Source organism: Sus scrofa, chromosome 8 (assembly GCF_054392235.1).
Source record: "Sus scrofa isolate SSC_HxYL_T2T_F1_AM1 chromosome 8, Sscrofa_HxYL_maternal_Yorkshire_Landrace_v2.0, whole genome shotgun sequence".
NCBI lineage: Eukaryota > Metazoa > Chordata > Mammalia > Artiodactyla > Suidae > Sus > Sus scrofa.
Window position 1 is genome coordinate 61066350 of NC_139390.1, and position 26437 is coordinate 61092786.

General features: G+C 42.2%; 1 protein-coding gene across 1 annotated transcript in view; it reads left to right on the plus strand.

Moving 5' to 3' along the window:
• TMEM165 (transmembrane protein 165) overlaps window positions 1–26410 on the plus strand; it is a 36272-nt gene extending 9862 nt beyond the window's left edge. The window contains exons 2-6 of the mRNA XM_021101337.2: window positions 72–297; window positions 20570–20745; window positions 21531–21713; window positions 24949–25054; window positions 25628–26410. Coding sequence (XP_020956996.1) covers window positions 72–297; window positions 20570–20745; window positions 21531–21713; window positions 24949–25054; window positions 25628–25704 — 768 coding nt within the window. The 3' untranslated portion in view covers window positions 25705–26410. The remainder of the gene's footprint in view (window positions 1–71; window positions 298–20569; window positions 20746–21530; window positions 21714–24948; window positions 25055–25627) is intronic.
• The last annotated feature ends 27 nt before the right edge of the window (window positions 26411–26437 follow it).

Here is a 26437-nt window from a genome sequence, read left to right on the forward strand (position 1 = left end):
CACATACAAAATAAAATAATTTAAAATGACTTTAAAAAAAATAGCTGATATGTGTATTTTTTTTATTTCAGAAAGTATTTACACCAGCTTCTCCAGTTCATACCAATAAAGAAGATCCAGCTACCCAAACTAATTTGGGATTTATCCATGCATTTGTGGCTGCCATATCAGTTATCATTGTATCTGAACTGGGTGACAAGACATTTTTTATAGCAGCCATTATGGCAATGCGCTATAACCGCTTGACCGTGCTGGCTGGTGCTATGCTTGCCTTGGGCTTAATGACGTGCTTATCAGGTGAGTGTGCGTTTCTCCTCTTAACGAGTTTATTGAATTAAAGAGAAAGTATGGTTTGTGGCCCTGCGTCACTGAATCATTCAACTAGGTATGTTAGAATTTGGTTTGTGTTCCATCAGTTAATAAACAGAAAATGTTTTCAGCAAAAACCATATTGTACTTGTAAAATTAAATTTTTAGTCATTCATAGTGAAGATACATAATCCTCATTTATTCGCTAGTTTTTTTTTTTTTTTCTTATCCTTGCTTTTGCTATGGACATCCTAGCCTTTTTTGTATGTGTGTGTGAGTCCAGATAAGTTTGTTTACATTTGATACCTTAGAGATAGGACTCAAGCAACTACAGAGAATTTTGCATGTTTCCTGTTGAAGGACATTTGGTAATCAATAATGAGTCAGGTTCAGTGTATCGTGTTCTATTAAAGCTATTCTTATCCATTATACTAAAGGAATGAAATATTCTTAAATTACTAGTTTGTGTTACTATTCAAGCTGTTATTATATAGACTTCAATTTTTCAAAGAATTAAGCCCATGAGGAAGTAATCTTGAACACTAAATAATTAAATATACTTGAGTCTCTGATTCAGAAGCTACCTTGAACCACTCAGTTGCATGGAAAACAGCAAGTTTTCTCCACAGCGTCAGACTTGGAGCTGATTCTGCTGTGTATCAACCTAACGATGTTACCTAGCTCTTTGAGCTTCAGTTCCCTGTCTGTAAACCAGAGCTCATATCTAGCTGCCTCATAGAGCTGTGGTTTGTATTAAAATGAGGTCTTACATTTCAAGTGCTTAGTCATTGACCCCTCTCTCTCAGCTTTAGGTTTCTCATGAGACACAGTTCTTAAAAGGACAGAACAAGTTCTATTTCTGGCTCTTAGGTGCTTATTAAAGTTTGTCTTTTTAGACATATGATAATGCATATTTTATTGGCTAAAATAACTTGACTACTTTTTTCACTTTGTTATTAGTATTATTCATATTTCTCAAAACAAACAATTCTTTCTTCCAAAGCACATTTTGATTCTAGGAAATAGGAGAAGTGGGGCAGGTTGTGAATGGCCAAGTCAGTTGTTTGGTATGAGTTTGAATAATAGCAGGGAGTTTTCCAGCTTTGAGGATAACGAGAGGCTGTCCTGTCTCTGCCCATTTCCTCCCTGGAACCCATTCCATCAGCCCCCATCTCTTCTGTGCCGTTAACCCCTTCCCCAACAGTGAGCAGGGCTGTCTCTTCTGTCCTGACCCTTGGTCTGCCTCCCCTCTGGCTGCTGGTACCAGCAGCACTTCTCACCTGGACTGTTTGAAAGAATAGATTGTATTGGTCCTCAAACCTCTTCCTTGTGGATCCTTTAAAATAATTTTGAAAAAACTACTCTCTCTCACTTTTCACCTTAAGTTCAAGGAGTTGCAAAGATCTAATTTTTGGTATATTGTGTAAAATTATTGTGGTTGGTTTTTTTAATGTTTGTCTTCTAAGTGTTTTAATACTTACTATAAAATAATTAAATTCATGATCACATTTGCAAACTGATTAAAAAAGAAGTTCCAAAACAAATTTCGGGAGTCATGCATTTTTAACAGTCTTTCCAGATAGGTTAAACACTGCTTCATCAGTCAGCTGGTCAGATCTGTTTGCCATATTTGTTTTCCCATTAGCCTTGTCTGCACTGAACCAATTCCGCCTGGATGGTTGAGTTCAGGGCTGGGGAGTTGCAACAGTAACAGAACAGTAATTCTGCTGTTAGTGTGGGCTCCCTGCTTTCCTCTGCAGAATGTGCCCTTCGCAGTATTCTTGCTTTTTTGTTAGCATTCCAGATTCTCTCTCTCTCTTTTTTTGGGGGGGGGTATTTTTAGGCCCAAACCCGTGGCATATGGAGGTTCCCAGGCTAGGGGTCAGATCAGATCTATAGTTGCTGGCCTACACCACAGCCACAGCCACACAGGATCTGAGCCACGTTTGTGACCTACATCACAGCTCATGGCAAGGCCGGATCCTTAACCCACTGAGCGAGGCCAGGAATCAAACCCACAACCTCATGTTTCCTAGTTGGATTGTTTCCACTGTGCCACAACAGGAACTCCTTTCTTCCTTTTTTTTTTTTTTTTGTCTTTCCAGATTCTTTCTCAGCTGCTAGCGTTTGGGTCCCAAGCCCTCTCCCCAAGTTCTGTTTAGAGGCTTGGACTGCTGTGGCTGGGCAGGAAAGTCAGGAACACAGATGTCTGGGGCTGGGGGCTTGCTCATTGTGCAGACAGGAACAAGTCACAAGGCTGCCATTTGCTGAGCACCATCTGTGTGCAAGACGCATCAGGCACCTTCAGGACAAGCCCCTGTCCTGTTATAGCTAGACAGACAGACAAAACAAAGACGTATTATGCTCTTGTGGCTCACAGGCACTGGAGCTGGGATTCAAGGCAGCTGTGTCTGGCTTTGAATCCAGGGGTTCTGATGGTTTTCTTCTGGGCAGGGGGGTGAGGGCTGAAGGTACACAGATGGGGGCTATAGCCTCCAGTCCTTCCTTTGGGAAAAAATTGACTGTCATCTGTGTGCTAAGTGTAAATTTACTGGGGAAAGGTTTAAAGCTAAGAAGGCATTGGAAGAAATTATACTTTTACTCCATTATGCCTTTCAAAGTTATTTTAAGTTCCTAGAGACTCTTTGTCTGCTATAAACTCAGGGTAGCAATAGTACAAGCTTTATAGAATTTAGGAAAGATTTTTTTTTTTCTTTTCATGGCCACATCTGCAGCATATGGAGGTTCCCAGGTCAGGGGTGGACTTGGAGCTACAGCCGCCGGCCTACACCATGGCTCATGGCAATGCAGGATCCAAGCTGAATCTGTGATCTACACCACAACTCATGGCAACTCCAGATCCTTAACCCACTGAGCGAGGCCAGGGATCAAACCTGCATTCTCATGGATACTAGCTGGGCTCTTAATCTGCTGAACCATAACGGGAACTCCAGAAAGATTTTTAAATGAAGTAAAACAAGCAAATTAGCTGGTATAGGATGGGACTTCCACACCAGGTAGTTCATACAAAGGCTTCGTGTCTAGGTCAGGCTCACCTGTGCCCCGGGCACAACTGATCCATTCATTGGGAAATTTTCACATTATTTACAGTAATGGCTAAGTAATTCAACAAATACTAGTTTAGAACTCTGTGCCTAGAAGTGTGTTGGGCCTGTGACCAGGAGTGGGAGGTGGGGTGGGCAGTGGCTGTGAGGGGGCGTCCTCCGGGCCCCTCCCCCACCCTGGAGACCTGGTGTCGAACAGCCTCCATCAGGTGTTCTTGTTTCCCGCTCTTCAAAATCTCTCTCTAAAATTCATCAAGAGAGGCAACTTCTCATTTTTTGTGAATTGGTTCCTTTGGAGGAAGGACCATAGAGAAAGCCAGGGTGGATTTGGATGAAGGCCTGAGAGGCGGGAGAGAGGGATGGTGGGGGAGGTGGAAGCAACTCCAAGGTCAGAGTCAATTTCCTTCCTGACCCATGCAGACTTAGTACACACTTGATCACAGCCGGTCAGACTTAGTATACAGTTGATCAGAGCAAAATATATCAAATTGAAATGAACTACTTTTAACAGCTGGAAATACATCTAATAAGATGATAGAACTGTTCTTTTAAAATTACTTTATAGGTCCATGAATGATACTTATTGCTAGAATGAAGGCACGTTTAAAATCACTTCTGATTTTTTTTTTTAAATAGATGTAAGGGCTGAGAAGTTTTATTCACATAAATTAAGTCGACAAGAAAGAATTTTGTTACAGCCACATCACTCAACTTGTTGAACTCCTGAGTTTTATGCCAAAAATCACCTGCTGGACTGTCATCAAATGATTTTTCATGGTTTACCAGCTGACAACTTAAGGCCTCTTGTCAGTTTTGTTAAAAGCAAGAGTTAGAAACCATCAGGTATATCACAAATAGTTTTTTTCTCAATTTCACCAAACGACTATTCTTATATATGTTAGTCTTTTACTTAGAAGTTCCTTGTTTAACTGGATATATTTAGAAATGGTTGAGAACAAATATTTTTAATTTCATTTTACTCTTACCAATAAAGAATTTCACTTAAGAAATGGTGTCATACCACACGTTTAAAATATATTTTTCTGGAGCCTTGCAGCATCAGATTTAGCTCATTCATCTGTGGGAAATGTCTAACCACATTTCTTAATTGTCATGGCAGTTGGTCCATAGTAACCCTTGGACATCAGGCTTATTTTCTGTCAGAAAGCATTTACTGGGTTTTTGAATTTAATAAATGTGATATACGTCCCCATGACAGCCATCTGTGTAGAATTCTAATTCTAAAAAGGCTGGCTGGCCAGATTGGGCCTGGGACCCAGCTAGGCATGAGCTGCTGAGGAAACAAGCCTCCAGGATTTAGTATCATTCTGATGCTCTCTCTCCTTGACTGGATCAAGGCCCTGCCATGCTGAGATACCCTACTTCTTGTCCATGCCCGTCCTGTCCAGTGGGAGACCCAGAGCCCTGCCCCTGCTCTGTGGTCCATGACTGGGGGCTTCTGTATTTCAGGCCCCCTCTCTGGTGCTCTAGGATATCCAGCCTCCCCAACAGGGGGAGGAGCATCTTTGTAGCCTGGGCGGAGAAGGCAGTAGGGAAGAAGTGATGTGAGACAGGAGAAGCTGCCAGACTCTTCAATGACAAGCATGTTTTCAGGCAGATAATTTTTTTTATTGTTACTGAAATATAGTTGATTTACAATGTTATGTTTCAGATGTACAGTTTAGTGATACAGTTATAAATATATAATACACATTTTTTCTGTATTCTCTTCCATTATAGGTTATTACAAGATACTGAATATAGTTCCCTGTGCTAATACTGTAGGTCCTTGTTGGTTACCTGTTTTATATATACTGGTGTGTGTATTTTAATCCTATTATCCTAATTGATCTGGCTCCCCTTTGGTAACCATAAGTTTCTTTCTGTGTCTGTGTCTGTTTTGTAAATAAGTCTATTTGTCCTTTTTTAAGATTCCACATAAAAGAAATATATGGTATTTATCTTTCTCTTTCTGGCTTCACTTAGTATAATTTCTAGGTCCATCCATGTTGCTGCAAATGGTCCATCCATTATTTCTTTTTTTCTTTTTGGTCTTTTTGCTATTTCTTGGGCCGCTCCTGCAGCATATGGAGATTCCCAGGCTAGGGGTCGAATCAGAGCTGCAGCCACCAGTCTACGCCAGAGCCACAGCAACGCTGGATCCGAGCTGTGTCTGCAACCTACACTGCAGCTCACGGCAACACCGGATCCTTAACCCACTGAGCAAAGGCAGAAACCGAACCCACAACCTCATGGTTCCTAGTCAAATTCGTTAACCACTGCGCCACGATGGGAACTCCCATTATTTCTTTTTATGGCTGAGTAGTATTCCATTATATACACATACCACATCTTCTTTATCCATTCATCTGTTGATGGACACTTAGGTTGTTTCCATGTCTTTTTTTTTTTTAATTAAATTTTATCAGAGCATAAATTGTTTAAATGTTGTATTAGTTTCAGGTGTACAGCAACATGAATCTGTTATATGTATATCCATTCCTTTTCAGATCCTTTACCCATGTAGATCACTAAAGACTATTGAGTAGATTTTCCGGTGCTAGTCAGTAGGTCATGTTTACTCATCTATTCATCTCTAGTAGTGTGTATGTATTCCTGCAACATTTTCCCTTTGGTAACCATAGTTTGGTTTCAGAATCTTTGAGTCTGATTCTGTTTTGTTAACAAGTTTCCCTGTATCTTTTTTTTTTAAATTAGATCTCACATATTAGTGATATCATATATTTATTTGTCTTTCTCTCTCTGACTTCACTCAGTATGAAAATCTCTAGGTCCATCCATGTTGCTGCAAATGGCATTATTTCATTCTTTTTTATGGCTGAGTAATATTCCATTGTATTACGAAATCTTCTTTATCCATTCTTCTGTCAATTGAACGTTTAGGTTTCTTCCATGCTTTGGCTATTGTAAATAGTGTCGCCATGAATATAGGGGTGAATTTTTCTTTCTGAATTACGGTTTCCTCCAGATGTGAATGCCCAGGAGTGGGATTGCTAGATCATATGGTAGTTCTGTTTTTAGTTTTTTGAGGAATCTCCATACTGTTTTCCATAAAGGTGGTAACAATTTACATTCCCACCAACAGTGTAAGAGGGTTCCCTTTTCTCCTACCCTCTCCAGCAGTTATTGTTTGTAGACTTTATGATGGTGGTCATCTGGCTGGTGTAAGATGGTACCTCATTGTAGTATTGATTTGCATTTCTCTAATATTTAGTGATGTTGAGCATCTTTTCGTGTGTTTTTTGGCCATTTGTGTATCTTTGTTGGAGAAATGTCTGTTTAGGTTTTCTACCCATTTTTTAATTTTTGTTGTTTTTTGTTTTTGATATTGAGCTGCAGGAGGTATTTGTATATTTTGGAGATTAATCCCTCATTAGTCACTTCATTTGCAAGTATTTTCTCCCATTCTGTGGATTATCTTTTCTTTTTGTTTATGGTTTCCTTTGTTGTGCAAAAACTTAAGTTTAATTAGGTCCATTTGTGGGGTTTTTTGTTTTGTTTTTTGTTTATTTTTTCATTTTCATTAGGGGGTGGATCTGTTGAGGATTTTTGTGTCTATGTTCATCAGTGGTATTGGCTTCTAATTTTCCTTTTTTGTTGTATCTTTGTCTGATTTTGGTATCAGGGTTATGGTGGCTTCATAGAATGAGTTTGGAAGTGTTACTACCTGTGCAATTTTTTGGAAGTTTCAGAAGGATGGGTGTTAACCCTTCTCTAAATGTTTTTACCTGTGAAGTCATCTGGACCTGGACTTTTGTTTATTGGTAGTTTTTTAAATCACAGATTCAGTTTCAGTTTTTGGTCTGTTCATATTTTCTCTTTCTTCCTGGGTCAGTCTTGGAAGGTTGTACCTTTCTAAGAATTTATCCCTTTCTTCTAGGTTGTCCAGTATATTGGCATATAGTGGTTTCTTATGATCCTCTGTATTTCCATGGTGTCAGTTGTAACTTCTGCTTTTTCATTTCTAGTTTTGTTGATGTGGGCCTTCTCCCCTTTTCTCTTGATGAGTCTGGATAAAGGTAAACCATTTTTTTGATCTTTTCAAAGAATCAACTTTTAGTATCGTTCATCTTTTCTCTTGTTTTTTAGTCTCTATTTCATTTATTTTTGCTCTAATCTTCAGGATTTCTTTCCTTCTATTAACTTTGGATTTTTGCTGTTCCTCTTTAGTTGCTTTAGGTGTCAGGTTAGGTTGTTTATTTGAGATTTTTCTTGTTTCCTGAGGTAAGGTTGTATTGCTTTAAACTTTCCTTGTAGAACTGCTTTTGCTGCATCCCATAGGTTTTGGATCATAGGGTTGTTTTCATCTGTCTCTAGTTACTTTTTGATTTCATCTTTGATTTCAGTGATCCATTGGTTGTTTAGTAGCATGTTGTTTAGCCTTCACATGTTTGTGTTTTCTACAGGTTTTTTTTTTTTTCCTTGTAGTTGATTTCTAGTCTCATAGCATTGTCATCAGAAAAGATGCTTGAAATAACTTCAGTTTTCTTGAATTACTTGCTTTGTGGCCCAGCATATGATCTATTCTGAAGAATGTTCCAAGTGCACTTGAAAAGGACATGTGTTCTGCTTTCAGGTGGAATGCTGTATAAATATCAGTTAAGTCCATTTGGTCTATTGTGTCATTTAAGTCCTGTGTTTCCTCATTGATTGTCTGTCTGGATGATCTGGCATTGATGTAAGTGGAGTGTCAAAGTGCCCCCTTCCCCCGTTATTGTTGTGTCACTGGCAATTTCTCTTTTTATGGCTGTTAACATTTCTTTTCTATATTCAGGTGCTCCTTTGTTGGGTGCATATATATATATATATTTTTTTTTATTATTAACATTTGTTATACCTGCTTCTTGGATTGATTCCTTGATTGATATGTAGTGTCCAAAAATAACAGTCTTTATTTTAAAGTCTGTTTTGTCAAGTATGCGAATTGGTACTCCAGCTTGCTTTATATTTCCATTTGCATGGAATAATTTTTTTCATCCTTTGACTCTCAGTCTGTTTATGCCTCTAGATCCGAAGTGGGTCTCTTGTAGCATGCATATATAAGGTCTTGTATTTGTATCCATTCAGCCCATCTGTGTCTTTTGGTTGGAGCATTTAATCCATTTACATTTAAAGTAATTATCAAAATATATGTCCTTATTGCCACTTTGTTAATTTTTTGGATTTGTTTTTACTGGGTCTTTTTTCTTCTTTTCCTCTTGTTCTTGTGATTTGATTACTTTGATGTTATGTTTGGATTCCTCTTTCTTAGTCATATGTGTATCTATTATTACTGATTTTTGGTTTATGGTTACCATGAGGTTTTGATAGTAGTTTACACACACGTGCATGCACATACTCACACACTTAACTTGCTGATCTCTTAATTTCAAGTGGATTTCAAATGTTCTGCGTTTTTACTCTCCTCATCATGATTATTGGTTTAGATATCGTACTTATGTGTGGATGTCTTCTTGCCTTTATTGTATGTTTGCCTTTACTGGTGGGCTTTCTCATTTTGTAATTTTCTTTTCCAGTAGTGGCCTTTTCTTTTCCACCTAGAGAATTTCCTTTGGCTTTTGTTGTAAAGCTGGTTTGGTGGTGCTGAATTCTTTTAGCTATTGCTTGTCTCTAAGCTTTTGATTTCTCCATCAAATCTGAATGAGAGCCTTACTGAGTAGAGTATTCTTGGTTGTAGGATTTTCACTTTTAGCACTTTCAATATATTTTACTACTCCCTTCTGGCCTGCAGGGTTTCTCCTGAAAAATGAGCTGATAACCTTATGGTTCCCTTGTATGTGATGTTATTTTCCCCTTGTTGCTTTTAATATTTTCTCTGTCTTTAATTTCTGTCAATTTGATTAATATGTATCTTGGCACATTCTTCCTTGGGTGTATCCATTATGGGATGCTGTGCTTCTTGGACCTGAGTATTTCCTTTCCCATGTTAGGGAAGTTTTTGGCTATTATCTCTTCAAATATTTTCTTTTGCTCTTTCTCTCTTCTCCTTCTGGGATCCCTATAATGCAAATGGTGGTGCAGCTGATGTTTTCTCAGAGGTCTCTTAGACTATGCTTCGTTTTTCTTTTCATTCTGAGGCGATGATTACCCATTTTTCTGCCTCATTTATTTTGCTATTGATTCCTTCTAGTGTATTTTTCTTTTCAGCTGTTGAGCTCTTCAACTGCTTGGTTGTTTTTTTGTTTTTTCTAATTCTGTGCTAACAGCTTCTTGTAACCTCTTGCTTTGTGCCTCCATTCTTGACCCAAGTTCATGGATCACCTTTACAACACTTCTTGGAACTCTTTCTTGGTTAGGTTGCCTGTCTCCACTTCACTTAGTTTTTCTTCTGAGGTTTTGTCCTGTTCCTTTGTCTGGAATATATTCCTTTGCCATCTCATTATTTTTAAATTTCTTGTTTCTATTTTTGTATACATAGTAGCTCAGTTTCTTGACCTTAGAACTGGGGATGTCTGCTCCCCACTTGTGACCCAAGGGCAGCCAGCTCCATAGTAGGTTCTGAACTTGGTTTGCCCTCTCAGTTCTTCAGGCTGCTGCATCGTAGTTTCCTCCCTTCTGGTGTCTGTATCCTAGTGGGTGAGGCTGGTCTAGAGGGTTGTACGGGCTTTCTGGTAGGCAGCGCTGTGTCAAGGGGCATGTCTGCGGGTGGCTGTGGGCTCAGCCTTTTGGCAGCCTGTCTGTTGATGAGTGGGACTGTGTTCCCACCCTGTTGGTTGGTTGTTCTGAGTTATCCTGGCACTGAGGCTTACAGGTTGTTGGATGGGCCAGGTCTTGGTGCTCATGTCCCAAGCAAGATGTCACCTTTCAGATGAGTACTTACAGATATGTTCGCCACCAGCTTTTATGTCCTGTGAGTGAGCCACAGTTTCCCCCGCACCCCCTGCCCTGCCCTGCCTCTGCAGGATACCCTCCACGACCAGCAGGTAGGTCTGGCCCAGGCTTCTGTGGAGTCATTACTTTTGTGCTGGGACCTGTACGTGTGGGTCCTTGTGTGCATCCTCCAGGAGTGGAGTTTCTGTTTCCCTCATCCTGTGGAGCTCCTGCAATCAAACCCCACCTGCCATCAAAGCCGAATGCTCTCTGGGGGCTTTTCCTCCCAATGCCAGACCCCCAGGCTGGGGAGCCAGACATGGGGTTCAGAATTCTACAACTCCTGCAGTATAATTATCCTCCGGTTTGTGGGTTACCAGCCCTGAGGGGGGTTGGTATGAGGTTTGATTGTATCTTGAATGCACCTCTACTACCATTTTGTGATTTCTTTTTGTCTTTGGATGTAGAATATTTCTTTTTGGTATTGGCATTGTGCCAGTCTTTCTTATGATGGTTGTTTAGCAGTTAGTTGTGGTGTTGGTGTCTTCTGGTAGGAGGTGAGCTCAGCATCTACTCCGCCATATTGTCTCCAGCCCACCAGGCAGATGAGTTCTGAAGACATGTACCTATGGAATATGAACTTGTGCAGATGGATTCTTTTACAAACTGTTCATCCCTGTCCCCCCGGGGGGTGGTGTCCATCCCAGCTTGAAATTGCACATCTGCATCTCTCCTCTGTTGCTTCAGCAGAGGACTGAGTGCCAGGCTGGACTTGGCCCTCACCTGCCTGGGGGCTTTCCTGGCTTCTCTGCTGTCTGACCTCAAGGAGAATGATCCCCTCCTCTTCAGAGTTTTATCCTCACTGCTGTTCCTCACTTCCTTAAGGCCCTCCTGCCATTTCACTCCTTATCCACTTGCAATCTGATTTCTCCTTCTAATACTGTTGTAAAAGCTTCAGTTAGCACCTTTCCTAACTAGACTTCAGTTTTCATTTTGATGAGCCCTTCAGACCACATTCAAGGGCATTCTCATTTTTTTTAATACTCTTGGCTTCAGTGACACTCCCTGTTTCTAGTTACCTCTGAAAAAAAAATGTGTATTTTTTTTTTTTCGTCTTTTTAGGATTGCACCTGCTGCATATGGAAGTTCCCAGGCTAGGGGTCGAATCAGAGCTGCAGCTGCTGGCCTACACCATAGCCACAGCAAGCCAGGATCCAAGCCGCGTCCAACCTATACCACAGCTCACGGCAGTGCCAGATCCTTAACCCACTGAGCGAGGCCAGAGATCGAGGATACTAGTCGCGTTTGTTACTGCTGAGCCACCACAGGAACTCCTGTACGGTAGATACTGACATTCTCCCCAGTTTTATCCATTTTTTTTTTGTCCCCTCACAAGAATGTTCTTATGTGAAATGTTTTCAGTTTAATTACTTATAAATCAGTGGTTTCTGGCTTGATGCAGAGCACTTGCTTAAAGAGAAATAACCTTTCATTGTTCTCAGATAAAACCTACTCAAGTGTCTGGAAGGGTTTCCCAAGCAGGAGGAAATAGAGGGCAGAAACCACGGAAGAAGAACAGGCTTGAGTGCCAGGTAGTGTTTTGCTCTATGGAGATGTCAAGGCAGAAAACGTGGGATTGTGTCAGTAAGCAGTTCTCATAAGTTTTCTAATGATGAGAGGAAAACTAAGTTTGTGAGGTTTTAAAAGTTTTGCCTCATTTCTTTTTAAAATTTAAATATTTTATGAAAAATATTTTAAATTTACCAACTTGCAACAGTAAAACAGAACAGCAGTATACTTGTTATCTAGATTCACCTGTTGATAACATTTTACCCCATTAGCTCTAGCATTTGTGACCTATCTCTTTATCTACATCTAAATAAAATTATGTTTGTGTATGTGCACACATAACTTATATGTCTCTAGGTCTGTAACATGTACATACAAACAGTTCATATATCTACAGAGAAGTGAAGTGTATAAATACATATACTATATATCTTTATAGACATGGATAGATAGACTGATCGTCCATATTTAATTTTGTGAGTTGCCCTCATATGCTCTGTAGCAGTTTTTTCCCCTCTGTAGATGATCTAGTTTAGGTCAGGTAGTACCTTTAGTTCTTTTTAGTCTTTTAATCTGGACTATTTCTATAGCCTTTTCTTATTTATTTATTTATTTATTTATTGTCTCTTGTCTTTTTAGGGCAGCACCCATGGCACGTTTAGGTTCCCAGGCTATGGGTCTAGTCGGAGCTACAGCTGCCAGCTTGCGCCAGAGCCACAGCAACTCCAGATCCATAACCCACTGAACAAGGCCAGGCATCGAACCTGCAATCTCACGGTTCCTAGTCAGATTTGTTTCTGCTGTACCATGACGGGAACTCCCTCGTATGTGTTTTATAATGTTGTTTTTCTGAGATGTAGCTCATCTCCCCTTTAATGGGCTGTTGCTCATTCTGTGTTTGTGGGCCCCTCAAATAACTTGGGGTTACAGGCCCTTGGCTAGAATGCTGCACAGGTGATGGATGTCCCCTGACGGGGAAGCACATGGCGTCCATTTGTCGCTCGTGCTGATGCTGGGTTTGGTCACCTGGTCCGGCTCAGGGTTTCTCTTGTATACTCTGTTCTTCCCATACAGCTAATATGCAGTCTTCAGGGAGACGCTTCAGGACAATACAGGTTCCCCATTCCCCGTGGTTAACATCAGGTGACGACTCCTGCATGATCTAAACTTGCCCTGACACCTGCGAAAGGATGGCCCAGTTCTGATACCTTATCCACACCTTCCAGGGAGCCCTGGCTTACTGCATCCCTCCCACCGATTTGTCTGTTTAGTAAACATACTCATGAACTGCTTTTTTTAGTAGTTTATAATTAATTACTCAACTATATTGTTCCCTAAATTGTCCCAGATTTGGTGGCTGATTTCAAGCTTTTTAAGCTGACTCTTGTGTCGTGTGACATGCTATGACTTGTTTTTGTTCTTCCTTCCTTTCTAGTATAACAAGATTGTGCAGGTTCATCTTGGACGACTTTGCCCATTTGTCTGTGGACCCTTATTGGGAAATGGTATTAGAAACCAGGATCTGGATACAAAGCTGGCTCACTATACTGAGATGTCTTGGCTTCTTGGACTTTTCAGTAGAACTAAAGTACATATATCTGTATCATGGGGGCTCATAGATACACACATATATTAGTTCAGATACAGATGTTCATATAAACAAAGGTTTACATTTCTAAACATGATTTTTTTAAAGGCCCATCATTTTTTTATTAAAGTGTAGTTGATTTACAGTGTTAGGCAAATTTCTGCTGTATAGCAAAGTGACCCAATCATTCATATGTATATATATGTGTGTGGATGTGGGCGTGTATGTATATTCCTTATATTCTTCTCCATCATGGTCTATTCCAATGGATACAGTTCCCTGTGCTATACAGTAGAACTTCATTGCTTATCCATTCTAAATGGAATAGTTTGCATATACTAACCCCAAACTCACAGTCCATCCCACTCCCTCCCCCTTTCCCTTGGCAACCACAAGTCTGTTCTTCCAGTCCGTGAGTTTGTTTCTTTTCTGTAGAGAGATTCATTTGTGCCATATTTTAGATTCCACATATAAGCGATATCATATGGTTTCTGTCTTTGTTCCTCTGACCTAATTCACTTAGTATGAGAATCTCTAGTTCCATCCATGTTGCTGCAAATGGCATTATTGTCATTCTTTTTTATGGCTGAGTAGTATTCCATTGTGTATATTTATCACATCTTCATCTGTCAGTGGATGTTTAGGTTGTTTGCATGTCTTGGCTATTGTGAATAGCACTGTGATGAACACAGGGGTGTGAGTATCTTTTTGGATGAATGCTTTGCAGTCACTCCCCTTTTTTGGCCACTCTAGGGATCTCTATAGCCCCAAGAGCGGGGGTATCCTCCCTAACTGTTGCTAAAAGGCTCTCTCTGTAGCTGAAGGGTGAGCACTTCTGGCGGTCCCTCCCCCCGCCTGGCTGCGGGCAGGAGTGCTCTCTGCAGCTGCTGAGGATCATAGTGTGTACCACTGTGCCTCCCTCGGGTCTTGGCATGGAAGGAGCACTGCTGATTCTGGCCCTTGCAGGGCCACTGGCACAGCCGTGGGGCTTGTGCTTTTTTCCAGCTGTGCAGCCCACTGCTCCTGCAGGGAATGTGGACCAGTGGCCCTTTCATGGCTCTTGGCACAGAACAGGCGCCACTAGTGTGAGCCCCCACAAGGCCACTGGGTAAAGCCACAGAGCTTGTGCTTGCTGGTCCTGGAGGAGACGTTCATCCGAGGCCCTCTTTGGGCTCTTTTGACGCAGAACCAGCGCTGCTAGCCCAGGAGCTATTGGCAGGAGCCTCAGAGCTTATGCTCTTCCCCTGGGCAGTCACACTGTCTGTAGCCCTAAGGACGGGTCTGCTGCCTTGGCTCCCAGAGCTGAGGCACACAGGGTCCTGCAGCCTGAGACGCTTGCAGGGAACAAGGCTGTAGTGGTGGACCCCGCCCCTTCCATCCAGCACCCCCAAATGATGGCCCCTAGCTCTAAGCCTGACTAGGATGCCTCAGGTTACTGCCCTCCAGTGTGGTCCCCCTATGTTCTAGTCCCTCCAGGCTGTTTCGGTATAGCCAAGCCTAGTTGTTTCCCAGGGAGCCAGCCCTAGCTCACTCTTGATCTCTGAGGTCAGAGTTTTAGTTGACAACACCTGCTGGGATTGGCACACAGTTGCCATAGTACTGACCATTTGTCACACCGATTGCTGAGTTCTACTCTAAGACTCTGAAGTTCCTCTTCTGTCCTGGTTGGTCTCCTCACTGGTGGGGGAGCTTCCCAGGGTGCGAGAGCGTTTCCTCCTTCCAGCTCCCTCCTGGGGTGCAGGGCCCCTTCTTCTTGTCTCTTCTCCTCTTTCTTTTGTCCTATACAGTTTGGTGAAGTTTTTCTTGCTCTGTCATAATCCTGACATCTTTTGTCAGTGTTCAGCAGATTTCCTGTGCAAACAGTTGCATGTGTAGATGCTTTCTCAGTATATTTGTGGGAGTAGATGAGCCTCATGTCCTACTACATCTTCCTCAAGACCCCCTCTCTATGGTACTTTTAAATTCTTGTTAATTTTTTTTTTTTTTTTTTTTTTTGCTTTTTAGGGCCACACCTGTGACATATGGAAATTCCCAGGCTAGGGGCTGAATAAGAGCTGCAGCTGCTGGCCTATGCCGCAGCCTCAGCAATGCAGGATCCAAGCCATGTCTGCAACCTACACCATAGCTCATGGCAGAACCGGCTTCTTAACCCACTGAGCGAGGCCAGGGATCAAACCTGCATCCTCATGGATAGTAGTTGGGTTTGTTATTACTGAGCCACAGTGGGAACTCCTATACTCTATTTTATTGATTTCCTCTGATCTTTATGATTTTCTTCCTTCTGCTGACTTTAGGTTTTGTTTGTTCTTATTTTAATTCTTTTAGATGGTAGGTTAGGTTGTTAGTGTGAGATCTTCCATCTTTTTTTGAGGAAGGCCTGTGTTGCTATGAATGTCCCTGTAAGAACTGCTTTTACAGGATCCCATAGATTTTATATGGTTGTCATTTGTCCCAAGGTAGTTTTTAATTTCCTTTCTAATTTTCTCATTGACCCATTGGTTTTTTAGTAGCATGTTAATTGGTCTTGTGCTAAATAGTCAGTTTTTTTCTCATTTATTTTCCTGTGGTTGATTTCCAATTTCATGCCACTGTGGTCAGAGAAGATGCTTGAAATAATTTCTGTACTTTTAAGTTTGTTGAGGTTAGTTTTGTGTCCCAGTATTTGGTCAGTCCTAGAAAATGTTCCATGTGTACTTGAGAAGAATGTATAGTCTGTTTTTTTGGCATGTAATGTCCTGAAAATATCAATTAAGTCTAACTGTTCTATTGTGTCATTTAGGATCTCTTGCCTTACTGATTTCCTCTCTAGAGGGTCTGTCCATTGTTTTGAGTGGGGTGTTAAAGTCTCCTACTGTTTTTGTCTTCCTGTCAATTTCTCCTTTAAGTCTATTAGTATTTGTTGTAGGTATTTGCTCCTATATTAGGGGCATATATACTGACAAGTGTAATAGCCCCTTCTTTTTTTTTTTTTTTTTTTTTTTTTTTTTGTCTTTTCGTCATTTCTTGAACCGCTCCTGCGGCATATGGAGATTCCCGGGCTAGTGGTCCAATCGGAGCTGTAGCTGCCAGCCTACGCCAGAGCCACAGCAACGCAGGATCCGAGCCGCGTCTGCGACCTACACCACAGCTCACGGCAACACCGGAACCTTGACCCACTGAGCAAGGGCAGGGACCGAACCCGCAACCTCATGGTTCCTAGTTGGATTCATTAACCACTGCGCCACAACGGGAACTCCAATAACCCCTTCTTGAATGGATCTTTTTATCATTAAATAGTGTCCTTTGTCTTTATGACCTTTATTTTAACATCAGTTTTGTCTGATATGAGTATTGCAGCTCGTGCTTTGCTGTCATTTCCATTTGCATGAAATACTTTTTCCATCCCCTCACTTTCAATTTATATGTGTCCTTGCCTACAAGGTGAGTCTCTTGTAGGCAACCTATTGTAGACTTTTTTTTTTTTTTTGTCGTTTTGCCATTTCTAGGGCCGCTCCCGTGGCATATGGAGGTTCCCAGGCTAGAGGTCTAGCCAGAGCTGCAGCCACCGGCCTACACCAGAGCCACAGCAACTGGGATCCGAGCCACGTCTGCGACCTACACCACAGCTCATGGCAACACTGGATCCTCAACCTACTGAGCAAGGCCAGGGATTGAACCCACAACCTCATAGTTCCTAGTTGGATTGTTAACCACTGCGCCACGACGGGAACTCCCTTTTTTTTTTTTTAAATCCAGCCTGCCACTCTGTCTTTTGATTGGTGCATTCAGTCCATTGACATTTAAGGTATATATTGATAAATGTGTATTTATTGCCATTTCAAACCTTGTTTTCCAGTTGACTTTGTTTCTCCTTTGTTCCTTTCTTTTTTTGGTTGGTTGATTTCTTTTTATTTTATGCTGTGTCCTCTTTAGTTTTTGTGAATGTATTGTTAGGTTTTGATTTGTGGTTACCCTGTTTTTCAAGTATGTTAACCCCTTCCTATATCTTCTTGCTTTAGAAGAAGTAAGTCATATAGGCTCAAACACATTTTTTAAAAAGAAAGTCTAAATTTTCTCACTCTCCTTCCCCACATTTTATGATTTTTAGGTCCTTTTTTTACATCTTCATGTTTATCCTTTTGCTATTCCTTGTGTTTATTATTGCTTTCACAAAGTTTTTTTTTTTTTTTTTCTTTTTCTTTTTGATCTGTAGACTGGTATATTTAAGTGATTACTTTCCAATTGGATATCCTCCATACTATATCTTTTTTTATTTCTTTACCATTTAGAGGAGACCTATTTCTTTTAGAATGGGTTTAGTATTGCTGTATTCTTTCAGTTTTGGTTTAAGAAATACTTTCTTTCTCTCGTCTATTTTATATGATAATCTTGCTGGCTAGAGTATTTTAGGCTGCAGTTTTTCTCTTTTAGATCTTTGAATGTGTCTTGCCACTCTCTTCTGGCCTGTAGTGTTTCTGTAGAGAAATCAGTTGATAGCCTTATGGAGGTTCCCTTATAATTAACACTGTTTTTCTCTTACTGCTTTAGATTCCTCTAACTTTTGCCATTTTTATTATAATATGTCTTGCTGTGGGCCTGTTTGGGTTCAGTTTGTTTGGGGCCCTCTGTGCTTCCTGTATCTTCCTATCTGTTTCATTTAGATTTGGAAAGTTTTCAGACATAATTTCTTCAAATATGTTTTCAGTCCCCTTTTCTATCTCTTCAGTTGCATTCTTTTCTTTTCTTTGGTTTTCTATCTCCTGTCTGGAATGGGTGATTTCCATTATTGTGTCTTCCAAGTCAGTTGTTTGTTCCTCTGCATTATTCACTCTGCTGTTCAAAGCTTTTAACTCACCATTTGTCCCTGCAAATGAATTTGCTAATTTTTCTTGGTTCCTCCTTGTAGTTTTTAGTTTCTTTTAAAAGTAATCTGCATTACTCTTGATAGCCATTCTTAATTCTTTTAGAATTTTCATTACTTTCTTTTTGAACTTGGTGTCTGTTAGACTGAGAGGTCTGTTTCCTTGTTTGCTCCTTCAGGGGAATTCTTTTAACTGGGAATGGCTCCTTAGCTTCTTCACTTTGCTTATATGTTTTTAATTCTTTGTTTTTAGGGAAAACAATTATCTACTGTTGTCTTCAGGGCTATTTATATGCAGGAGTGTCCCTGGGTAGCTTCTGAGGACCTACTGGTTTTTTTGGTGGCAGCAGGGGTGCATAAGGGCTGCTTTTGGTTTGAATGTTTGCTCTCTCTTTCCTCATCGTGCGCAGACCTTTATTCCCTTGATAGGGTGTGTGCAGGTGTACAGCCTGCATGTGCTTCCAGGGAGGTGAGGGCAATGGGGAGCACCTCCAGGTGGTACCTGGTTTCAGGGCTCTGGGCAGTGGCAGTGACCCTTAGAGATGTGGGAGCAGCACCCAGAGCCTTTTACAGCAGCAGCAGTGGGAGTGTGATGGCAATGGTACCACTCCTTTGCAGGTCCTCTGGGGCAGCAACCCCTGAGGTGACCGGGGGTGGGGGGAGGAGGGGCATACCTACTTCAGACTGAGATGGCTGCAGTGGTTTGCCCCCGGAGCCCACACAGGAGACGCTCTGCTGTCCGAGAGCCTGCACATGCCCAGAGGACATTCCTAGGGCAATCCTGCCCCTCCTCTTGCTTCTCCTGTTGGCCCAGGTCTCCTCCTATGCTCCCCAGCCTGTGGAGCACTGCTTCCTGTCTCCACACAGCCAGCCCTAGTCCTTTGCCTGGAACCAGTCTCTGGCTGAGTCCCAGGCTGTGGTGTCCAGGGCTGTGGAACCGATGGTCTGTGCAGCATTCTGCTTTTACCTCCCCACACTGGCTGTGGTGCTTTTCTCCAAGGGTTTGAGGTCATCCACTCGGCTCACCTTCCCACCAGTCGATGCCTCTCAGGAGGGCTGGTCCTGTCCCAATTCCTTCTTTCCCGTCTTCTTTCTCTTTTCCTTTTGTTCTACCCAGTTTTGTGGATGTTTTCTTGACCTTTTTGGAATTCTCAGGTCTTCTGCCAATGTTCAGTGGATATTCTGTGTGAATCATTTTACATATAGATGGGTTATTTTGATGTTTTTGTGGGAGAAGCTGAGCTCCACGTCTTACTCCTCTGCCATCTTGATCCTGCTCTAAACATCACTTCTAAATCTTTTTCCGTTTGTAATATAATGAAGCAGGGGGTGGTTTGCCTATGCAGTCAAACATTTGATGTTCAGGCAGTTTGATATGTGTTGTGTCTATTTTATGAAGAGTTGGTCAAGTGAAGGGTAATCCACTTACTATCTATATGGAAATACCCTCTGGCCCTCCTGTTGTTTTTAATTACTAACTTCATATTACCAATGTAAATGTATTCACTCTTAGGATTTGGGTTCTTTACATTCACTCTTAGGATTTGGGTTCTTTATAGTATCATACCATACACATGGAATTATTAGTTTTATTCCAAAAGATAAACTTTAAGTTGTTGCAAAGAGCAACATTAGAATCATGCCACATGAGAATCTTGTCATGATTCCTCACTATAGAAGTTTGTAATTTAAAGATTTGTGATGAAGAAATATCTCATAGGACAGTGCTATAGCTTCCAGGTTATGTAAGACCATGGGGTCCATAGAAGGCATCGAAGCTAACCTCTTAACTAAAGTACTGTGTCCTGCTCTGGCCAGAGGTGTCTGGAGAGGAGCTTGCTGTCATGAGAGGGCTGTGTGGTACCCCTGCCACCTTCCCTGCACCACTGACTTCCTGATGAACTGTGTTTAGTCACTGGCTATAGACCTAAGGGCTCAATATTGATGGAGGGAAAGTAAAATTTAAGGTTTTTATGTGTTAGATTTACATCTAATGTGAACTATTTTCCCTTTAAAACAGTGGTGAGATTCCCCATTGCGCCTTAGCAAGAAGGAGTTAAGAACCCAACTACTATCCATGAGGACGCAGGTTCGATCCCTGGCCTTGCTCAGTGGGTTAAGGATCTGGCGCCAGTTGCCATGACCTGTGGTGTAAATCACAGATGTGGCTGGGATCTGGCGTTGCTGTGCTGTTGTGCAGGCCGGCAGTTGCAGCTCCCATTGGACCCCTAAGCTGGGAACTTGCATATGCCACAGGTGTGGCCCTAAAAAAAAAAAAAAAAGAAAGGAAAAAGAGTGGTCAATTCTGATCCTTTGGTTTGTGTGTAATCTGCTAATTAACCAGATGTACTCTTGCATTTCTGGCAGTTTTGTTTGGCTACGCCACCACAGTCATCCCCAGACTGTATACATACTATGTTTCCACGGCATTGTTTGCCATTTTCGGCATCAGGATGCTTCGGGAAGGCTTAAAGATGAGTCCAGATGAAGGTCAAGAAGAACTAGAAGAAGTTCAAGCAGAGTTAAAGAAAAAAGATGAAGAAGTAAGTCAGAGCGCTGTCAAATATCTGGACCAGAAAGGCACGCAACTGTTAAGAGTAAAATGGCTGAGAGGGTTTTTGTTGCTCATCCACATGTGGTGTGTGGGCCACACAGACGTGGCTTGTTGTGCTGTGGTGTGACACTGGCTTAGTGTGAATGTGGTCAAGAAAGGACTTAGGGATGAATACTTACAGCTATAATCGGGCTCCTTATTAGACTGATTATAAGCTCCTGAAAATGGAATCTCTGTGATTTCATGTGTTTGTTTCCACAGCATCTGTGATTAACAAATGACAGTAAATATTGTTTGATTTTGTTGGGGAGAAGTGGAAAATTTGAAAATACAGCATTTGTTGCTATGTGAGACCAGTGGTTCAAAAGAGAAGTTTGGGGGAGTTCCTTTTGTGGCTCAGTGGTAATGAACCTGACTAGGATCCATGAGGATGCAGATTCAATCCCTGGCCTCACTCAGTGGGTTAAGGATCCAGCGTTGCCATGAGCCGTGGTGTAGGTTGCAGACGCGGCTCAGATCCTGCGTTGGTGTGGCTGTGGTGCAGGCTTGCAGCTGTAGCTCTGATTAGACCCCTAAACTGGGAAGCTCCATATGCTGTGGGGGCAGCCCTAAAAACCAAAAAAAAAAAAAAAAAAAGGTTTAGGGTCACTCACGTAACTAGCTTCTCTAAGTGTATTCCCATAAAATTTAAACACTTTTTAAAGAAAGATTAAGTAATCGTGTGCTGTATCATTTGCATTCCTGGGTTTAATGTCTTTTTTTTTTTTTTTTTAGTTTCAACGAACCAAACTCTTAAATGGACCAGGAGATGTTGAAACGGGTACAAGCACAACAATACCTCAAAAAAAGTGGCTGCATTTTATTTCACCCATCTTTGTTCAAGCTCTTACATTAACATTCTTAGCAGAATGGGGTGACCGCTCTCAGCTAACTACGATTGTCCTGGCAGCTAGAGAGGTGAGTGGTCCTGGGAGGCGGCTGCTACTTTCACAGGTGGGCATCACCAGAGCTGCTTTGCTCTGGAGGACACAGGCCGAGGGGTGACTCATACGCCAGACTCTGCTCTGGAGCTGACAGCCCTGCTCCTCAGAGCCTGAGCCTCTTCGGTTTCTGCCTTGGTCTGATGGCTCTTTGGATTTCTCGTCCCAGCGGTTTTGTCATGATGACAGCGTGGCAGTTGTTTAGGCTTAGTTCTCTTCTTTTTCTCAGCACCTCCCTTTGTATACTTGAGAACATATATTTGTATATTATTATTGAGGGCTAATTTGATAAATACCTAAAGCCTTAAAAGTAGGTAGCTTTGGGTTCTTCTTTTTAGTTCCTTGTGCTAAAAAAAAAAAAAAAATTTGAATGATGCAAAGATTACTTATAAAATTCGAGAAGGCTTAGCCCCAGAATACCCAGGCCTAGGATGGAAAGCGAGAAGAACCCTCAGGTTGCCTCATTTGACACTTTGCCGATAAAGAACCCGAGGCCTGGAGCAATGGGGTTACTGTCAGAGGACAAGCACTAGAGCTGGAGCTTGCCTCTAGGCTTTTCTGCTGTCTCTTGTCCATTTTCTAAGAAAATGTTGAATCTTGATCTCATTTGAGGGGAATGGTAAAGTCTTAGATGAGGCGACTGTTATACTCATGCAGATGCAGCCTTGCTTAGGAGATGGTGTAGAATGGAAGGCCAGCTGCCTTTCAGCTCTTCTGGATCTTAACTAATGCTTTTTCTTTGTAAAAACATCTGCTAAATTATATTGTTTTTAATCTGATAAGGTTTTACATAGGAAGCTTGATTTGAATTTTTTAACTCCTAAGTATTTACCTACCAGAAATCAAGCAGTTACTTAATGTAGGTTTCAGTCCAAACTATAAAACAAGAGTTGATGGAGTTCCCATCAACTGGGTGGGAACGAATGGCTGAGTGGTTAACGAATCCTACTAGGAATCTTGAGGTTGCAGGTTCGATCCCTGGCCTCGCTCGGTGGGTTAAGGATCCGGTGTTGCTGTGAGCTGTGGTGTAGGTTGCAGATGTGGCTTGGCTGTGGTGTTGCTGTGGCTGCAGCTTAGGCCAGTGGCTACGGCTCTGATTAGACCCCTAGCCTGGGAACCTCCATATGCCGCAGGAACGACCCTAGAAAATAGAAAAAAAAAGAGTTAAAGATGAGGGCCGAAAATAGTTGAGGCCGGGCTATTGTGTCAGGGAAGCCTCAAAAATGCTGTTCTTGGGGGGTGGGGGGAAGAACTCAAGTTTTCATTTGATTCCCATGTTCAAAAATAAACTTTATTTTAAAATGTCATTTTAATGGCTTTGCCCTATATTTTTAGATCTCTAGTCTTTATTGGCATCCAGAGAACCAGAATTTGAAGTGATGATTTTATGGTGATGGTGCTTCTGCCACATGTGCTGTGATGACGGCAGAATCACTGTGCCATTTGTGACAGGGCGACTTGGGATGGGCACACGCTGACCACTCTGCTGCCACACCTGCTTCCCAGAGGCTCTGGGGGAAACAGGCTAATGGGGCGGCGTCCCCGACTGGCCAGCCCTCAGTGCTAGGAGCCCCCACAGCGCAGGGGCAGGCAATGCAGAGGTGCCCTTGGCTGCTTTGTTCCCCTAATGCTCCTTTCGTTGGTAATTTTGTACAAACCATGCAGTAGGCTAGTCCAGTCCATTTTGGTCTGATCTTTTTTGCTTCCAGTATGATGAGTGTTCCCACAGTGGTTTTCAGAGTCCTAGTGTTGAGGTATTAATTTCTACTGCGGGAAAAAAAAGGGGAAAACAGGTTCCAGGGTCAAAGAAATTTGGCAAACAATATATCTTGTTTTTTTTGAAGGCTACATCTGTTTGGAAGATTGAGTATACAAAAGAACCAAGACTCTGAGAAGTCTTGTATTAAAAGAACCACTGAATTGTATTTAATCCAATGATTTTTCAAGTATTGCTTTCAAATAGAATGAGGCGGCCACCTTCTGGGAGGTAGTTTTAGAAGTTGTAATAGACAAAATCTGGGATGCAGCGCCCATTCTCCGGGGTGTCTGCACGGTGTCACGAAAGCTGAAGACATCGTTTGTTCATTGCCACTGTCACTCATGGTGGCCCCAGGGCTCCCACTTAAATTGGTGCCCTTCTGCCAGCTTGGTGGTGTGAGCTAAACGCGTGCTCAAGACTGTTGTTCTCATCTACAGAGGCCTACCCCCTTGCTCAGTTCTGCTTCTCCAGAGAAGCCTCTTTCTTCCTCCCCTCCCTCAGTCTGGGGGGGCTTGGCCGGGAGGGGACTTACTGCTAAGCACACGGCACTCTCGTTCTGACCTCAGCAGTGTCACGCGGATTTGGTGGTTTGCGTCCACGGCAGCCAGCGAGGCTCCTACGTGGTCCTCTCAGCGGCTAGTTGCTAAGCCACCTGCTGGTCTCCCTTGGGCTCCTCCAGCTGTTGTCCCTTTAGCGCTGCCTTCTTCCTGGTCACGGCCCCCTGCTGCCTCTGCCTTTTTAACCACATCGCTGCTTCCTTCAGAGAACTGGGGGTGGAACTCTGTCAGGCCTGATTTTTCTTTCTTGAGTATCAGCCCCTTAACCACAAAGATCGTCAGTCGTGCCTCGGCTTCTCGAGTCTCCCACGCCAGTCCAGGCCAGCCTATTCCTTCCCAGAGCCATCGCAGTGGCCTCCCCATTGGTCACTGCCTGGTCCTCTCCCCTACAGCTTACAGCTTCTCTGTCACCCTCCAGCCGAACACCAGTCAGCGCCTGCAAGTCTGAGCTCCCCGCCTGGAGGGTCCTCAGGACCTGCCCCCAACCCAACCAGGTCCACTGGCCACTCTCGAGGGCTTGTTTCTGGGCAGCTCTCGCTGTCTGCCAAACGCCTCCATGGCCTTGGGCAGGTGCTGCCTGGGGGAGGATGGGGCACAGTCACCCTGCCCCGACGGCCCCGCGGTTCCCTCCCAGGCTCACGTGCAGCCTCCCAAGAGCCCAATGGTGCCAAGAATTAAGGCCAAGTGCTGAGAGGTTGAAGGGGGTTGTCTTGATTTGACTTTCTCCTGCTTTCATCCCTGCTCCTAGGTGTGACTGGAACTTAACCCTTTAAGTAGCTAGGGCACGTTTCATAAATTACAGAGCCCTGAATCTGTCGCCAGTAGTGACCCTATTTTCTTTCTCGTAGCAGTTGCAACCCTGGTTTCAGACTAATGCCAGTTACACTTTTTTCCAGGATCCCTACGGTGTGGCTGTGGGCGGGGCGGTGGGACACTGCTTATGCACCGGACTGGCAGTGATTGGAGGAAGAATGGTAGCCCAGAAAATCTCTGTCAGAACTGGTGAGTCTTTGTCATTAATTTTAACTTTCAGAATCACTGAGGATAGAAAAAGCCTTTCTTTTGAAGCAGACTCAGTCTTTGTTAAGATAATCTCAGACATGGACTGCTTTCCAGACAGGTGGAGGTTAAGAAAATACAACATCATGTAAAGGCATTGCTAGAGCCATAGTAGCTTTTTGTCCACATGTTAATAAAGTCAGTGAAACAATCACATGGAAATATGAGAATTAGCTTTGAAAATGTCTTAAAAGAATCATCGGTGGAAACCATAGTCATTGATTCTGATGAAAATTTCCTATGTAGCCAATAGATCTTAAAGATGGAAGAACAACACTCTCTGCTGGTCAGAAGTTGAAAATTCTCCTTTATAGCTGGGTTTTTAATATGAGTTCTGTTGCTTCTGTTATTAAAACAGTGCTGGGGAGTAAACTGATTCTTAACTGTTCAGAGTTGGGCATGCTAAGTATTTTGCTTTGGAAATGAGACTTTAAGTGTTTTTGAAGAGTAATAGGTAACATTCTGGCATAATTTATAGAGGACTTTTGCCTTAAGCTTTTTTCTGTTCTCTTACAGTGACAATCATAGGAGGCATCGTATTTTTGGCGTTTGCATTTTCTGCACTATTTATAAGTCCGGATTCTGGTTTTTAACAAGCTATTTTCCTTTGTATTTTAGTTTTAAGATAGGTAACTCGATGTACATATGTATATTATAACTAAAAGTGGTGGAAACACTGTATTTTGTAGCATCAATTTGTGAGTTTGACCCATTTAATGAAAGTATTATGTCCCAAAGAAATAATCACTGATTTTATTTGCAACATGAATTTTTAAAAGAAACCTGTTATCTAAAGCGTGGATTTTTTTCTTCCTCCAGCACAATTAGGTTAACATGGTCTGCATTTTTCAAGTTTTTGGTTCGGGCGAGGGGTGGGCAGTGGACAGAGCCACTGGGCATTGGGGTCTGTCTGCACTAGATTTGCTTTCAGCTGACCCATTTTTAAGGAATTTACCATTCTTCTCCTGCATCACTGAGGTGCTTTAAGTGGTTTACCTTAATTTTTCTTGGGGGAAGAATGAATGAATTTCTCTTTTAAAGTATTTTCTGGAATTGGTAAGCAGTGATTTAATCAGAAGTCTTTTCAGAAAGTATTACTGTTGATAACATGATAAGATTTGTTTGCCAGGTCCAGTCTTCCTCTTTTTAATTGGGTAGGAAACCCAATATAATAACAGTCAATATTTGACCATGCGGACTTACCAAATTAAAAGAGAATACTATGAGTGTATTCATATTTTTTCTATATTGAATAGAAAAATGTAACAGACACAACAGAAATAAAAGTGATATGACCCATGCTGGTTTTTCCATGTGTGTCATGTG